Source organism: Uloborus diversus, chromosome 9 (genome assembly GCF_026930045.1).
Source record: "Uloborus diversus isolate 005 chromosome 9, Udiv.v.3.1, whole genome shotgun sequence".
NCBI lineage: Eukaryota > Metazoa > Arthropoda > Arachnida > Araneae > Uloboridae > Uloborus > Uloborus diversus.
Window position 1 is genome coordinate 149,087,335 of NC_072739.1, and position 19,035 is coordinate 149,106,369.

Sequence of the window (19,035 nt, forward strand, 5' to 3'; positions counted from 1 at the left end):
TATGGATTCTATAAGTTGCTGTAGAGATTATTCTCTCCCCCTGTCGCTTCACTTCATTATTATTCTTTTCGGTTTGTTGCAATAAAAATCGTTGTTATCAGTTTATCAAAAAAAAAAAAAAAAAAAAAAAAGCTAGTCATTTTTCATCCAAGCTGCGTGAATTTAGATTTTAGAAGAAATACGTATGCATTTACGATTTTTGTTTCAAATCACACGTTTGGTCTACATTCAACAACAAGCAGAAGATTTTCGGCTTTTGATATAGTCAATGTAAAATTTTAACACAAATAGAAAAATAATAAAATGGAAGTGACGTCATAAATTGGCGACCGTTTGCCTGTCAAACATGGCATCAAATATGAGATGCCAAATTCACACTAAGTTTGTCGATATTGGCGACGTTTGGCGTTATTCTTATAGAACCCTGGATTAATAACGAGAACTCTGTCGACTCGACAATCTTCCTAAAAATGTCGTTTCTACAGCCGTTCGCAGTCCTGCAGAACACTGTTACTTTTTGTACAGGCATTTTACTCTTTAGAAAATTTATTTCTACCCAGTGTGATAGTTAATTAATGGGCTAATCGTAATTAAATTCCGAAATATTTTCATTTAAACTAATTCAGAACGCTATTTTATTATATTTTTTGACCTTTTAAAAATAATGTTTCTTTCTTTTTTTTTTTTTACACAGTTATTGTAAAAAATTTGATATTCTTACATTGGAAGCTCATAATATGAGATGCTCGCTTCATCTTGTAAATCAACTGCATTACGCAATGCTTTTTATCGATCAGAATTATTGTAAAAATATTCAATTAATTTTTTTTTTTCAAAAATTCATTTAAAAAAGGGGTGAGTTAGGGGGACTTCAGAAGTATAACTTCGATTGAGCATATGAGTATACAACCCCCCTCCCCCCGAAAAATCAAGATTGGTTGTTGATTTCATTTTGCTGCAACTTTTTATTCGATTTTTTAAGTGGTGAATAGCGAGTCGCATGACCCGTTTCCGTTGCCATTGGTAGAAAAATGTTTAAAAATCGTGTGTCTGCAATAAATAGTATCGCGTAATTTTTTCGCATGTAAAAATAGTGCGATTGATATTATTATATGTTTTTTTAATCTTCAAAGAAGTTAATTCATAACAAGATAAATTTAAAAGGATAGTATTGCCTTTCAAAATATACGTGCTTCTCAATTAAATAAAATATAGGTTTTATTTATTTTTTTTCCTTGGATACCACTTACTGTTTGCCAAGTGACAACGGATTGTATGGAAAGGCAAACATCCGGTTTACTAGCGGCAACGGACACATTTATTAGTTTTCAAGAATGTCAGCTTTTGTAGATGTATATGTTAGCCTCTAATTTAAGCAGGTTTTCATTCAAATGAGCGGAACACGCGCATCTAATTTTTACTTTTCCTCCTCATTCAGATAGACTCGTCTTAACTTGACGTTTGCCAATTCCATACAATCCGTGGTTAAAGTGTATACTATTGCATTTTAAAAACAGTTTTCTGGTGAAGCAATATTTTTAATTACTTCACCTAAAAAATGGGTGTACTTACTGGGGATTTCCTTTGAATATGTGTATTGTTTTAATAGCGATGGAATAATCAAAAAACCTGTAAAAAATTACCCGGACAAAAAATCATTTTATCCCCTATTTTCAGTACTTAAAATTTATAAATCAAAAATGTTGAGTTTAACAATCTTTACTAATAATAAAGCTGAAAGTCTCTCTGTCCGCAGGATGTCCGGATGTCTGTAGGATGTCTGTGACGCGCATAGCGCCTAAACCGTTCGGTCGATTTTCATGAAATTTGGCACAAAGTTAGTATGTAGCATGGGGGTGTGCACCTCGAAGCGATTTTTCAAAAATTCGATGTGGTTCTTTTTCTATTCTAATTTTAAGAAAAAAAATATCATAAGATGGACGAGTAAATTACGAAATTATCATAACGTGGAACCGTAACATGAGCACAAGCCAATTTGCGAGATACGAAATTATCATAACATGGAACCGTAAGATGGTTACAAGCCAACTGGCGAGAAAATTCACCATACAATATTTGTAAATAGACAGGCGAACCAAAAGACCTTTTTATTTTTCTATTACGGGCAAAGCCGTGCGGGTATCACTAGTATGTAATAAATAAAAATGTCAATTCTTTTCATTTAAGGAACATTTTTTAAATCTAAATAGCACAAGTACCTGAGTATAATTCACAAAACACAATTGTATATGAAATACTGTAAATGAAAATGAAAAAAAAAAGTTTTTTTAAGGTTGGGTATTTGTTTTAAAAAATGGAATCTTCTATATATTGAGTTAAAATACCAATAAATAAAACATGTGTATTTGCTGTAAATATTAACACTCATATATCACATAGCAGTTTTCATATCAATTGATGCATTTGCAAAATTAAAACGAGAGATAAAAAGTCATGGAGTTTATGAACTGGAATACTTTCACAAAATTTCTACAAAAGTAGCAGAACTCAACTCGGTGCCATTCACCCTTCCCTTTTTTCACCAAAAGAGAACAAACATTATCAAGGTCAAGCTTCAACTTATCAGACTATCAGAGCTGCATTAAGCATTGAAATTAAACCTATATGCGTTATGTCATTAACGGTGAAGCTGAACCTAAGATCTTTTGCTTTAGTTCAAGTTTTAATCTAATGTAAGTCGAGCCCTTTTGGTTTGCTTCTAAAGCAGGGTTCTCCAACCTACGGTCCGCGAACAGATTTTGTCCGGCCCGCCGGGAGCTTACAAACATTTTTTCCCCTGAATAGAGGGAGTCTCGTTAGAAATATAATTGAGATACTATTTTTAATTACAAATAATTACTTAAAATCTTTTTACCGTTAGTTTAATTCCTATTTTAATCATTTTGTACCGTTAACTACGCTTGCAGCACCCATCTCTCTTTTTGCTCTTTCCGAGAACATATCTCTTTCCTCCATGCCACATTCTCCCGTTAGGCCCCTGGCATTGGGCATTTCCTGGCCCCAGGAAAAACATATGCTCCATTTTCCAGTTCTCTACCAGAAAAAGACTTTCTTAAAAATTCATGCCAGAGCTGTCTTTTCTCTTTTTGCATACACTTACAAGTGTGAACAGACATTTTCAAAATTAAAGTATGTTGAAACTAAGTACAGATTTTCTTAATTAGACGAAAATATAAAATCATTCTTAATGATCGGAACTGCAGTACACTCCCGATTATCCGCAAGGTGGATCATCCGCGAGTCAATCAACAGTCAGGAACATGTATTTTCGCAACAAAAAGCAAATGCCAATGTTTTTTTTTTTGAAAAATTGTAAATTTAAACTCAGCTGTTTTTGTTTTATTTATTTGGTTATTTATTTATTTTTTTGAAGCGGAGAGGGGGGGGGGGGGGCTTTCTTCATTGTGCATACACTTGTTTGTTATTGACGAAAAGTTCCGTTGTGCAAAAATACAAAATATTTTTACTACAATATATACATTTCAACTCTTTGTAAAAAGTATTATGCATCAGTGCAGCCGAGTTTTAGAGGAAGGACAATTTTCAACCTTATTTGTCCCTCATTTGAGTCTTTTTGTGGTTTATCCGCGATTTTTATTATCCGCGGCAATTGTACCACCCAATTCCGCGGATAATCGGGAGTTCACTGTACGAAGTTTGCCCCTGAATGGTCTGTAATTTTTAGCGGTAAACAAATGCAATCTTCTCATTATTTTTAAAATTTTTAAAAATTTTTTAAAAGCTTTACACACGTGTTGTGTTCTCATTTATTCCTAAGTTTTTATCGTCATTAATTCAATAAAATAAATGTGTAGTACATTGTAATAATTTTGTCGTGTATCACTCACTCGATAGCGTTTTTTTTTTTTAACTTCATTTTATTTTGTGACAAAGAATACTTTTTTTTTTCAGTTTCCTGAACTAATCTAAAGTTTAAAAGAATCCCTATCGTTATATTATTAGAGATTTACGGGCACATAAAGTAGACAACTTAGAGGCAAGCCCAGAAATTTTCAGAAACCACCATTGAGCGCTTAATTAAAAAAAAAAAAAAAAATCTTGGTGATGTATGGGTGGAGGGGAGGGGGCTAGTGCTAAATAGACCATCTGAGCTAAAATATTGTTGGACTGGCCCGCCTCGCCTCCAAAAATTTACAATGTGGCCACGAGTGAAAAAAGTTGGAGACCCTTGTTCTAAAGCAAACTTACCCACCACTTCTTGTGATATTCTAGGTTGTATTACAGTAAGTATAAATGTAACGGGAAAAAAATAAATCTATATTTTTAAACTAATGAAAACGTTTATTAAAAAACAGTTGTACAAAATTTACATTAGGTTGCCATATGATTCTTTAAAAATAATGTGAAATTTTTTGTTTCTAACTAATGAAGTTATTAATGTTATTTACATCCAAATATTTATACCATGAGAAATTAATTTTTTCTTTTTAAGAAATAAGTAATCAAATAACAATGTGATGTAAGTATGTTCAACTGCTTCACTTTGTTAAATTTGAATTACAGTAAAAAATGCCTAAAATTTGAGGTACTACACTGTAAGAAACAGTTTCTTTGTACATTTATAATATTATGAATAACATACAATCAATGAATTATAAAATCAATGAAGTTCATGGGCGCCCATATGCAAAATTGTAAGGAGGGGGGCTCAGATATTTTAACCATGATTTAGCATGATATTTTCCAAATGAAAACCAATTTCAGGAGAGATTAGAGTCATTAAAATTGGACTTTTTTAATTACTTATTCATTAATGGCTGGAGAAGAAATATTTTTACATTTTTGTGAAGAAAAAAGTACCAAAAACAAGAAAGTTCTTATTTCTAAGGGGGGGGGGCTCGAGCCCCCCTTTCCCCCCATATGGGCGCCCTTGCTTTCAATACAAATCAGGAATGCACTGAAAATTAAATTAGGATTGCGCTGATAACATTTAACGCAAACCGTATAGGCCAGGATCTGAAGGGGGTTGAGCATACATGGAAAGGCTGACGCAATATTATTTCTGATTATTGTTACAGGCACGATGGTGATTATGAAACCACATGTCGTCGCCCCCCTGGGTGGTCGACAACCCCGGGGGAGGGGGGAAAGCAGTGGGGGAACCATTTTCTAAAACACTCATAACTCGCGAACTATTTGAGATAAAACACTGAAAGAAGTGGCAATCGACGCAACAAAACAAGTGCTTTATAAAAGCTAAATATAATTATGGACCTATCTTTGTTGGTTTCCTGAGTAAAATTCCATTTTTCGCAAACAAGCAAAATTTTTGAATAAAATGCGCAAAACAAACTTTTTGACCAAAATAAATTCCGAATCAAAATTGTTTGATTTTTTTTTTCAAATAATGTCCAAAATATCATTATTTAGTTTGTTAAAATCATTTAAGTACTGTTAACGCGTTGAAAAACAAAATGACAGTAGCAAGCTCGAACACGATTTGCATTATAGTTCAGGATCTGAAGGGGTATTTTTAACATGCATGGAAGACTTGACGCAAAACTATTTCTGATTAATGTCACAGGCACTATAGTGAATATGAAACCACATGTCTTCGCCCCCCTGGATGGTCGACAACCCCGGGGGAGGGGGAAAAGCAGTGTGGGGAGCCGTTTGCTAAAACACTCATAACTCGCGAACTATTTGAAATAAAACACTGAAAAAAGTGGCAAAAGATGCAACAGAACAAGGGCTTGAAAAACCTAAACATGTTTATGGTCTTATCTTTGTTGGTTTTTAATTAAAATTCCTTTTTTAGCAGCCATGCAAAAATTTTGAATAAAATACAAAAAGCTTTTTTGTCGAAGATAAGTTCTTTTTTAAAATTATTTAACCGTTTAGGGAATCAATAAAACCTGAAATTTCATTATTCAGTTTGTTTAAAACTACTTAATTATTACCAACGTGAGCGTTAAAAAGCGAAATAGAAAATGCAAGCACTTGCCTAAGTTAGCGCATTGAACAAAACGGCAGTATGCTAAGGAGAAAAAAATAGCCTTATTATCCTTATGACGAACTATTCTTTCTTCAGTTTACAAACTTATTCTAATTGCAAAGTATTTAACTATGGCTTTAATTTTGTTATATACTGCTTTAAATTTGAGAGGAACTAGGGAACCAGGCCCAGAGTAGTTTCAATTCAAATATAATTTTAATTTATTTCTATTAATTTGTGTTTTCAATTTGCACAAAAGAATATTGCGGGTATTGCGGGTACTGTTTTGCGGATATTGCTTTTTATAATTTACTCAACAAAGAACAATGAAACAAGAAATAATATGTACTAAATCAATATAAAAAATGAGAAGCTTGAGCTTTTATGAAAACGAATATAAATATAAAATTATACACTAGAGTTCTAAGAAAACTAATTAAATAAAATTAGTAAAATAATGCGCATTAAAAAATAATTGTAGAATATCAATATGCATACATAAAGCATTAATATATCAGAAATTCTGAAAGCTGGATCATACTCTTTTTTGTTGACTTGTAATTGTTCTATTGAATCGTTCTCTTCCGAGTATTTTGTAGTTTATGGATTTTTGCTTTAGCCTTAAAAGCACAGTATTTACAGCAAGATGAATTATTAATAAAACAATTACAAGATTATTTACAGCTTTTGCCTGCGCAGTGTGGAATTAAACTATCTGGTAACACTGGCTGCATCATAAGGTGTGGGGCTTTATTGTTTTATTTTCATTCAAGTGAAACCCAAACTTGGTTACATCTAAAGGCACTGCTAAGGTACAGGGGAATTGATTCAATAGTACAGTATTGAGCAATACTTCTTAGCACATGTTGGAAAGAATTGCAGGAGCATGGTAAAGAGCTGATATTATATTTATTTCTGATGGAAATGACAAGAAATTATTGTAATGCACTTTCCGGAACTTCTGGTTTTCAAGTTATGAAAACGACAGTGAGATGTACCGATCGTGTTTAAGGTCCACTCGTGTAGTTTGACAATTGGAGAGAAAATTTTATTATTTTTTATTTGGAGACCTGCAAAATCTTTGCTACATTTGAAAGTAGTGTTTCGGATATTATGAACCAGAGTCATTCATTCCATCGATAACTTGAACTTTGTTCTTAGAATAGGGTGCTTCTTCCAGAGTTTTGCTGCAAGAAGTATCATTTTCAATTACATTCACGAAATCGGACCTCACGCTTTGCTTCAGTGAGCCATTCTGATGAACCTAACCTAGCATTGGGTTTATTGTACGGGAATGATTTTTAGATGTACTAACATCACTTTTGAGCTAACGTTTCCCAGGTTAAATGTTTTTTTGGTTTTCTTTTGCTGTTTTGCAGTCGCTATTGAAGACATTGCCATTGCAGGACTTTTCTGGATAAGAGACTATTCACATTTTCTTGAACGTTCCACTGAAATTTTGATGCTGCTTATGTGGCAATAGCCTCGCTCACTATGTTTCATAACTCAGGTGTAAAATCTGCAAAAGGGTTATCCTGATCATTTATCCTTTCCGTAATTACTTTGTACTTGCAAATTTCCAAGTTTTAATTAAAAAAAAAAAAGTCCCATTGTGACATATACTAAACAGCTATAATGCGTTAAAGGTTAAGTAATTAAGTAATAACTTAACTGGGACATTGTTTTGATAATATTACGAAATAGAACCACCAAAACAGGAGAGCCACAAAATTTACTTTGGTTTATGTCGAGTCTTCAAGGTACATTCCGCAAACTTGTTTTTTTTTTTCCTTTTGTGAATTACCTCAAATGCTTTTTGAGCTTGCTTTTATTTCACTTTTCAACGCTTTGATAATATTTAAGTAATTTTAAACAAACTGGATAATGATATTTCAGATTGTATTGGTTCCTTAAACAGTTAAATAATTTTGATAATTTGAAAAAAAAAAAAAAAAAAAATGCGTATTTTATTCAAATTTTTTGCTTGTTTGCGAAAAATAGAATTTTACTCAGAAATTAACAAAGATATGATCATAGTCATATTTAGCTTTTATGAAGCCCTTGTTTTGTTGCGTCGATTGCCACTTTTTTCAGTGTTTTGTTTCAAATAGTTCGCGAGTTATGAGTGTTTTAGCAAACGGCTCCCCCCACTAACTTCCCCCCTCCCCCGGGGTTGTCGACCATCCAGGGGGGCGAAAACATGTGGTTTCATAATCACTATAGTGCCTGTGACATTAATCAGAAATAATTTTGCGTCAGTTCTTCCATGCATGCTCAAAATACCCCTTCAGATCCTGAACTATAATGCAAATCGTGTTCGAGCTTGCTACTGTCATTTTGTTTTTCAACGCGTTAACAGTACTTAAATGATTTTAACAAACTGAATAATGATATTTTGGACTTCATTTGAAAAAATAATCAAACAATTTTGATTTGGAATTTATTTTGGTCAAAAAAAGTTTGTTTTGCGCATTTTATTCAAAAATTTTGCTTGTTTGCGAAAAATGGAATTTTACTCAGACACCAACAAAGATAGGTCCGTAATCATATTTAGCTTTTATGAAGCCCTTGTTTTGTTGCGTCGATATCCACTTTTTTCAGTGTTTTATCTCAAATAGTTCGCGAGTTATGAGTGTTTTAGCAAACGACTCCCCTCACTGCTTTCCCCCCTCCCCCGGGGTTGTCGACCACCCAGGGGGGCGACGACATGTGGTTTCATAATCACCATCGTGCCTGTAACAATAATCAGAAATAATATTGCGTCAGCCTTTCCATGCATGCTCAACCCCCTTCAGATCCCGGTCTAGTAATCCAATTGCTGAAATTAAATCACTGACGTCATCAGGAATTTTTTTTCAGCATAACTTCTTGCGAAATCCGGAAAGATGTAAACATACTGTCGACGAAAAAAAGAAAAAGTGACGCAAACTTACTACCCTTCATTGAAGGACTGGTTCATTTTTGAAAATACCCATAAAATTCATCAAACATAATGTTTCGATTTTCCGTTACTTCTTTTGTGCAAAAAATATTAGTTTCACTTCAAAGCGTGTCCTTTGAATAATATGCATTCGAAGCAACTTTTTTTTAGGGTTTTCGGTAATCGCTCAAACATTTAACACCTTTGAAAAATAACATCAGCAGTGGCAATGCTCTGGATTACTATCCATTTTCTTAGGGATTACTACCTAGCGGTTGACAGCAGAATGACATTTTCAACACGCCCCGTTTTGCAGGGGGGTCGCTTAGCTTACCCTCTTTTCAAAAAGTTATTGACAGTTGACTAGCGCGGCTCGCTCTGACCGCATGTTCTTTTCACTGCAAGTGGGCGGGAACCGCGCAAAAAATCCCTCTGTTCTCACCGCCGTCCAATCAGAAGTTGTGTTCTGCTTCGTCAAGCTCCGCCTCCAGTCAAAGCAGTTCTTGTGCAGTTTAGTTTTTGGTAAAACCGATTTGGCAACGATTGTGTTGTGTTGATATTCAGTGACGGTAGGCAGACAGAACACGAGCTGACTGTTTGTCCTCGTTCGAAGAACGTGTTTTTTTAATTCTGGATTCCCGTAGTGTGGAGCAGTTTCAGGGGACAGATATGGCCCCCTGTTTTAGATGGACTACTGATTGTATATCTGGACTCAGGCCTTTATATCCTGCTACTTACCCCTTCCAAGGTAGGAACTTTTGATTTGTATTTACGATTAGATGATCATACTCGCGATAATTAAATACTTTATGAGTGAAAGTGAATTAAATACCTTTGTGCTTGAAAAGTAAAGAAGGAAATAACGACGTGATATTCCACAAAATTGTAGTAATCTGCAATTTTATGCAATTATAAGTTGTTCTCTCTCTCTTTTTTTTTATTTTAACTTTATGAGTTGATTATGTATTAAATGATTGCACTAATTGCTTAGGCAGTACGACTCTTAATTTTTATCATTCTTGAGAAGAGATGAGGGGGATCATCGTCATGAGGAGGGGGGGGGGATTTATTGTTTGAATCGATTAACAGAGATCGACAAAAATTGCAAAAACATTAAGATGGCAAACAAATTATTCCTCAGATACCATGGGTGCTTGGGGGATCATGGCGCAGACTGTGCTATTGAAATTTTTAGAGAAAGGGCTGATTTTAGGGGCTTTTTTTTTCTTTTGAGGAGGTTTTGTGGGGCCCCCCTCAAAAGGTAGGTAAAAGGTTCTTTGTGGTATTTAGGAAGAGACATCATTGCTCTTGGGAGGTGGGCGCACCTGGAGATGTCAAAGTAGAAAAATCAAGTGTATATTTAATCTGAAAGTCGTGTTTAAAAAGAACTAAACTAGCCGCCAAGGTTTTTTTTTTTTTTTTTTAGTCTAAAGGAACTGGTCGGAACATGTTAAAAAATATTTGGAATGCCGAACGACATGCTTGTTGAATATATTTACTGTGAAGCGCAAATATTATAAAAGCACAAAAAAAAAAGAAAAAAATACCTTTTTTTTATTTGCTAACAAAATTTTGGTAAACCAAAGTTTTTAGCATATTTGTCCGAAAATGAGCGCTACTCCATACTATAATTAAGTGTGTAATTGATTGTTCCGTTGTAGGATTTAAAGTTTAAATACCTCTGCGAAACGAATTTAAAAGCTAAGAACAAGAAATCAATAGTCAATCAAAATGCATTGAAAAGAAGTGCGCAGAAATGCGTTTCCAATCTGTTTTCGAATGCCTCCCCCTTTTCCAATCTTTTCTCAAAGGTGTTCCTAAGTTTAAATTTCAGAAATATCCTGAGCGGAACAGATTCTGAGCACATTTTTTTTCTTAATAGAGCTCATTTGGAACACATTTTAATGCCCATTCAGGTAAACAGAACACTGTTTCTGAATCATCATTCGTTGCAGTAAAATTACTTCAGGAATTCAGGTTCATTCAGAAATATACAACATTGTGTACCTATTATTTATTTTGTTTTGAAAAAATTCTTCGTCGTATACACTCGATTATAGTGTATTTCTTCATTTTTATATTTTTTGTACTAAATATAACTTCTAACTTTTTTTTTTTTTTGAAAAACTTAAGCTTAGCGGGTCTCATAGACGGTTGGTGCACGAAAAAAGTTGGAGGGGGGGGGGGGGGGGGAATCAAAAAAAGTGTGGGAGTTAGGGGCCGTGGCCTGATACTGCTGTGTTCTGGGACTGTTTTCTTAAAAGAACAATGAAAAATCTTTAGAACCTTCAAGTACATTGTTAAATAAATTGTAGAATAATTTATAAAAAGGGAACATATCCACTTTAAAAAAAAACTAATTTTGTAACATTTTCTAAATCTTGCAGATGATCTTAATCAAATCATTTACTCTCAAGAAGTCCAGACGAGGCAAATCCTATTTTATTTAAGGGTACAATTTGACTTTTTGATTAAAGGTAACAAATTCGCCCTCTACATTTTTTATTTTGAACAAAAGGGGACATATCCTGAACGAATTTGTTGTACGAAGACTTTTAGATTCAAAAGAACACGTGCCCAAAATCCTCAAATTTTAATCTGCTAGTTTTAGGTTCATGTACTTCAATAAGAGAATATGAGAAGGTGAAATATTACGTTTCGGTGAAATTGGAATTCTCAACATTCAGGTTTTCGTTCAAAAGGATACATACCCAGGGCTTGACTACTGAATAGACCAACTAGGCCGTGGCCTAGGACCCCCAATATTTAGGGGCCCCCGAATGGCTGAACTTATTTTAGTCTATCGCTAAAATTGTTTCAGCCAATGGCTAAAGTTGTAAAGTTTGAATAATACAGAGGGCCCCAAAAAAGTATTTGGCCTAGGGCCCCTCGATATCTTAATCAGGCCCTGCTCATATCTAAAATTAAGATGGCGATATAGCCTTAGTTTTTCTTTCTTTCTTTCTTTCTTTATTTTTATTTTTTACACAAACATTTCTTACTTTGGGCCATGATTTGCTGTGCTTTTGTGCTAATGGGGTTGTTTCCTTCAGTCAAAAGTAGTACTTTTAGTCATTGAAATTGATAGAATAAGCAAAAAAAAAAAAAAAAAAACATGGACCCTGAAAATACTTTCCTTTTCCCTACAGTTAGTGGTCTTGATGACGTCACAAATGATGCTATTTGGCGCATCTTTCTTCCGCATTTCCACGTTATGATAATCAAGAAGCGAATTAAAATTACGCTCTACGCTTGCTATCAACCATATCGTTACCAATACACGTGAGTAAAGATGCGTATTAAATATTTTGCTCTGTGAATGACAACACTGAATGGCATTTCATCATTTGTGATGTCATTGGCAGAAACGTAAAGAATGAAAGCGCACCGATTTAAGTATTTTTTTAAAAATATTAAACTTAAACCAATTATTTAAAAAATGGCCAGATCCTATGTTTTTAAGCATGCTCTTTCAAAAAAAAAAATACTTTTAAAATTTTGGAAACGACCCCATTCTGTACTGAAAACAGGTGATAAAATTATTTTGCTCTAGCCCAGTTCGTCCCCCCCTCACATCTCCTGAACATCTTTGGAAAATGGATATGTCTCCTTTTGATAAAAAAAATTAGCCTTTAACTGCATTTGATTTAAATTCTGATTTTTGTTTCATCTCTTAAAAAAGGGGGGAAAATAGAATCAAGTGCAGCTCTTGACATTATTTTAATCATTTTAAAAGCCGTTTTTGTCTATTAGTGCTGTTATGAAGCTTTTTGATTTTTTTTTTTTTTAAATAATCGATACATTAACAAATAGATGGAAGCACCGTCTATCAACATTTCGATAATTTTTATCTAGACCTGGGGCCTAAGAACTCTTGATCCAGGCCCGGTAGAGGCTTTAATTTTTGATGAGAACTTGGTCGGCTGACCACACCAAATTTTAACGTGCACCAATCACCTGAGCAAACACGGAGGATCTTTGGCCGGTCAGTATTAAACCCGCGGGGCTCTAACGGCACCTCCTTTAAATGCGCCCGTGAGTGACTAGAATGTGAGTGGGAATTAATGCTTTTCAAAAGTTTTTCACAAATGTGGGCAGAAAAAATGGTAATTCATGTGTTTAAACCAAATTTGTTGCCACTTTCAACGTAGAAAAAGTTTTAAGGTTCCAAGAATAAATGAAATTTCTCCATTCGAGTGCTTTTGCAATTTTTTACCTTAATTTTATCATTTTTCATTCATTACCGGAATGAGTTCTAGACAAAGCTGCTACATCTGCTGCACAATTTAGGAATAAGTTTTTACATTATTTTCTCTCGACATAAATGCAGTGCTGTCCTTTTTTTCCCGATAGGAATGTCAGAGCACATTGGTTCGTCTTTCTAGTTTTCTTTTTTTAACTCGTCAAAAAATAAATAATTTTGAGTCGGATATTTCACATAAAATTAACTTCATATTTTTCATTTTAAAAAAGATTTTTTAACGTGTTCTGATCGCTTTCTTTTTCTTTTTCTTTTTTGAACATTTGTTTCAAAGCAGAACTTTTAAAAATAGACTATGGAGCTCCAACACCGGGGTGCTTCTGCCAACATTACACGAAGAACATCGATTACAAAAATGATTGTATGTTATTCGATATTGTAATGTAACGAAATGTAATCTTTTAATGTGATGGGAAATTTTTCTATTTGAAATAAAAAAGCATAAATTTTTAGTATCAATAAAGCTTGTTGAATTTATTATTGCCTCCGAACAAACATGTTTGATTGTTAAAAGAAATTTAAAGCAGTAATTATTTTTAAATGCAAAAAAATATTAAAAAAGAAATCTCAAACAATTAACTTTTATAACTTATATTTAAAATCTAATGTATATTTCAGTTGGCAAAGAATATTCTAATGAATATTTCTGAGATGAATACTGGACGACTCCCGAGCCGATTTCTTGTTTTGGCAGAAAATGGACTATTCAAATTAAAAGCTTAAAAAAAAAAAAGAAAGAAAGAAAGAAAAAAATCTGTCACATTTATCATTTGATTATAAGAGTTTTATGGAATTGATCATTGATCACTACCGTGAAATCCCGTTACAACGAATACCAATGCAACGAAATATCTGTTTCAACAAAATAAATTTTCAGCCCAAATTTCTTGAAATTCCATTACAACGAAATTCCAGTTACTACGATTAAAATTTGTGGTAGTCCCTTGGAGATCGTTGTAACGGTATTTGACTGTATAGTGAAATCTCGTTACAACGAATTTCCTGGAACCACGAATTTTATTCGTTGTTATGGTAAATTCTTTACGATGACATTCAAGTTGTAAGTTTATTTTGTTGCAATGGATATTTTGTTGTATTGATATTCGTTGTAACGGAATTTCAGTGTATTATGACCTTCACTGTTTTCAAATATTTCACTCCTCTAAAAAATGTCAAGAAGTGTTTCATAACTTTAAAAAAAAAAAATAACTAAAAAAAAAAAACTGTCTGTGTATCTGATAGAAATCAATGTCTTAAATTTACTTTTTAGGTGTAGATGGTCTGTATTCCTACATACTCCCAAAAAGGAGATCAACATACATTGTACTCTGGGATTAAAAAAATGTAGTCTTTTTCCTTTTTTTTTTTTTTTTTCGTCCTTAGTCAGGAAACTAAGAAAACAGTTATTTGATAAAATAACTCTTCTTATGACTGGAATTCAATCCATTACGACAATTTTAATGAAACCAGTTATAAAAATAAAGTTGCTGGTTTCTGTATGTTATTCAGCTGTACTAGCATTCTTGCTGCAATAAAAACAGTAAAACACCTCCGTAGAAGATAAATAAATACCTTTGTGCTGAACAGTAAAGTAAGACAAACAACGTTAGAAAAAGCACAAATTTGCAAATTACAGCAGACATGTGTTTCGGCGTTACAGGGAACGCCTTTTTCAATGCAAAAAATAATGAGCTTATGGATGAAAAGACATCCGACGAAAGCTAAGAGCAGACAAGCATGCAGCATAAAAGATAAAAACAGCGGATTAGCCAAACACCAATGACAAAGTTATAAACCAATCAGGAACCAATAGGAATGCAAGCAAAGGCCAAGAGCTTTCTCTTAGGTACGAAACCCAGAAAGAAAGAATTCAATTGGACAAAGATTAAGCAGAAGCTTAAACAAAAAGAAAAGAAAATGTCAGTAACCGTCTGCTGTAATTTGCAAATTTGTGCTTTTTCTAACGTTGTTTGTCTTACTTTACCTCCGTAGGGTATGATTTCATCGAAGGATTTGAAGAACCACTAGGACCTACTATTAACACAAAATGAGATTAAAAAGAAATATAAATACTAATTGAGAGACTTGTAACCTGTCCAACGAGCCTCAACTCCCCCAACCTCCCTTGTGAGAAACATCGTTTAGAAATCCAATCTTTTCAGGTAGCATTAAAAATTACTATGATGCATCAAACTTAAAACTTTTTCATTGACACTATGTTAATGGAAAATATCGTTTTAATTAGACATTTGATGAATAAACTTTTTAATTCAGTTAAATTAATTTGCGAACATTTTTAAAAAATAAAACTATTTAAAGAAAAATTAAGAGTCAAAAGGATTTTGTTAAGAATAACACTGTGCGGCAAAAAAAAAAAAAAAAAAACCCTTCAAAATGCTTCTGATATTTCGTCGGCTGATTCTAATGTTAAATGACTCCTGAATCCAAATATGACCTCCGTTTTCCCCCCCTATGCATACCATTTTTTTTAAGCCCCCCAAGTTTTCTTCAATTTTCCTTAGTTTTAGAGCAATTATTATTATTATTATTATTATTTTGGAGGCGAAAGGAGCTTTATATTAACAGCTAAGATAGTTTTGGTGGGAAAGAGAGGTTCAAAGTTCAAGATCATGGACACTGATCGCAAAAAGGGGGACTTGGGGGGGTATACCCCTCTCCCCTCAAAAAATATTAGAAAAATTACGAAAAACGATCTTTTTATTCTGCTTTTTTTTAAAAAGATGTTTGCAAAAAAAAAAATTGGTGCAAAAGGAGAGTATAAGACTCGCTTTTATGACACCTATGTCCAAAAAATTTTTCGCGATGTAAAAAAAAAAAAAAAAAAATAATAATAATTAAAAAAAAAAAAAAACTATCATGTGAATGTCGCACGTTGCATACGAGTTGAATCGCAGGTCTTCATTCAAAAAGACAATCTTCTGGCTGATTCTTATGTAAAATGACCCCTTGTTTCCAAATACGACCACCTATCCCCCCATCACGCCCCCTTTTTAGAACCTCCCCCTCTCCTCCTGTGATCCAGAGCCCTTTTTTTATTTGGAGGGGGAAAAGAGCATTATAATAACCGCAAGCATTATTTTGAATGACTTGAGATGTGTTAAGTTCAAAATCTTGTGCATATGGGGACGTGATGGGGGAAAGGTGGTCGTATTTGGAAACAAGGGGTCATTTTACATAAGAATCAGCCAGAAGAAGGCCTTTTTGAATGAAGACCTGCGATTCAACTCGTATGCAACGTGCGACATTCACAAGACAGTTTTTTTTTTTTTAATATCGCAAAATTTTTTTTGGACATGGGAGTCATAGAAGCGAGTTTTATACTCTCATTCTGCACCGAAATTTTTTTTAAAAACATCTTAAAAAAAAAAAACAATACAAAGATCGTTTTTTGTAATTTTTCTAATATTTGGGGGGAGGGGGGTTATACTCCCCAAGTCCCCCCTTTTGCTATCGGTGTTCATGATCTTAAACTTCGAACCTCTCTTGCCCGCCAAAACTAGTTAGTAGTTAATATAAAGCTTCTTTCACCTCCAAAAAATAAAACTCTGAAACTAAGGAAAATTGAAAAAAACTTGGGGGGAGGGGGGCTTTAAAAAAAGAAAAGGTAAGTATAGGGATAAACGGAGGTCATATTCGGATTCAGGGGGTCATTTTACATAATAATCAGCCGACGAAATGTCAGAAGCATTTTGAAGGGTTTTTTTGGCCGAACAGTGTAATCTGTCAGTCATCAGTGTTGACATATTTGTATACATTCTTATTCTACTAATCGCATAATAATTTCAAAGATCAGAAAAATTTAACAACTAAATTATACAAATGCTAGCAAATTTAAATGATCTGTCAGACCTCCGTTTTGACGTATTTAGTATTAGTATGCATTCTACTAATCACGTAATAATTTTAAATATCAGAAAAAACTAGCTCCTAATTATACAAATACTATAATAAATTTAAATGGTTTGACGTACCCTAGTTTTGACGTATTAGTATTAGTATGCATTCTACTAATCACGTAATAATTTAAAACGTCAGAAAAATTAGCTCCTAATTGTACAAATGCTAACAAATTTAAATGATCTGACAGACCTTAGTTTTGACGTATTTGAATTTGTATGCAATGCATTCTGCTGATCACATACGAATTTAAAATATCAGGAAAATCTAGCAACTATTATACAAATGCTAAGAAATTTAAATGACCTGACAGACCTCAGTTTCGACCTACAGTGGCTCCCAAAAGTGTTCGTACACTTTGAAATTTTTTAGTAAAACCAAAATAACTCGAAACTGAATTCGAATATGGAGTCCAATATTTTTTCACATCATTCCTATGTCATTCTAAACACAACCCATTGGTTTTTTCAAAATATTAACGGATCTACTTTTTGAAATGGGTCAGAAAACGAAGAGACAGAGAAATAACACGCCACAAAAGTCATCGTACACTCAAATATTTTCGAATAAATTCATGATTAAAATTATCATATGCCGTTTTATTATTATTTTTGCATTGTGTTGACCCTTATAAGTCATTTGGTTTTATTTTTTTGTTTATTTATTTCTTAATATTGTGCTTATTGCTATAAAATCACTGGTATTCGTAAAAAACCCCAAACACCATTCAAGATTCGAATTTGTTTCCCACAGTTGCGGTAAATTGGTTTGAAATGACTCTAAATTAGTTAATTTATTTGTTTGTATAGTAGATTGTTTGATAAAATGCTTTAAACAAAGGAATCGGACCGAAAACAAGGTAAGAAAAGGTCAACCGGCAAAGTTGACAAAACGTGATCAGAGATTTGAAGTTGAAAAAATTATTAAAAATACACATTTGAGTGCTGTAAAAGTTTCTACAGAGTTTTAAAAAAATTTTACGTTTAATTTTCACCTAAAATTTTAAAAGTTCTCTGATTAGCTGGATTAAATAGCTCTTCCCGCAGAAATTTTCTTGTTCGCACGAAAAACACAAAGCTTACGCTTTTCGTCACAAAATCAAGGATTAATAAGCTAAAAACGTTTTAGAATTACGTCTTGTTTACAGATAAAAATAAATTCAACATTTTTGGTTAAATTGTTGCATAATTGTAAGTAGAAGAAAAAATTAGGAACTTAATCTTAAGAACTTAGTTGGATCAGTTAATCACGACGGTGGATGTGTTCTAGTGTGAGGGTGCATATCAGCATCAGGACTTGGTAGTTTGGAAATTTTTGATGAAATAATGAATCATACTGTTCCTTTAAATATTTTAAAAACCAATTTTGAACTCTTAACCAAAAATTTGGTTATTGGAAACAACTTTGTTTTTTATCAAGATAACGATATGAAGAACTCGGTTTTCAACGTTTGCGTCTAGTGCCTCAAAAATCGTCCTAAAATTCAGAAAAAAAAACCCTCAATCTCCAGCTTTGAACCTAATGTAACGTATTTAGAGATATCTATAGGCTAGATTACGAAAATACGGCTTTAAAACGAAAATAGAGCTAGAAACAGTAAGACTCGAAGTGTGGTTGAACACTTACTCAGAAACTACGCAAAAAAAAAGGGAAAGAGAAAGAATGAAATCTATTCCCAGACGTTTAAATGGTGTTATGAATACTGTACAACATTCTACTAATTAATAACTTAATAAAAAGTTAGATTACTCAATAATAAATAGACATTTTATAAAGTGTACGAAGACTTTTGTGACATAGAATTTCCGGCACTTTTTGGTGTTTGATTTTTTAAAAATTAAGTTTTAAAATTTTTTAAAAACTTTTCATGTAGTTTTGGTAAAAATTAATCATAGATCTTAAAATTAAATACCTATTCCGAAATATTAATTCTAACCAATGGATTGGGGCCGATTTCGT

General features: G+C 33.2%; 1 protein-coding gene across 1 annotated transcript in view; it reads left to right on the forward strand.

The window, feature by feature from the left end:
* The first annotated feature begins 9,566 nt into the window (after nucleotides 1–9,566).
* The window catches only part of LOC129230556 (protein gooseberry-like), a 128,218-nt gene continuing 118,749 nt past the window's right edge, over nucleotides 9,567–19,035 (forward strand). Inside the window, exon 1 of the mRNA XM_054864959.1 lies at nucleotides 9,567–9,645. Coding sequence (XP_054720934.1) covers nucleotides 9,567–9,645 — 79 coding nt within the window. The remainder of the gene's footprint in view (nucleotides 9,646–19,035) is intronic.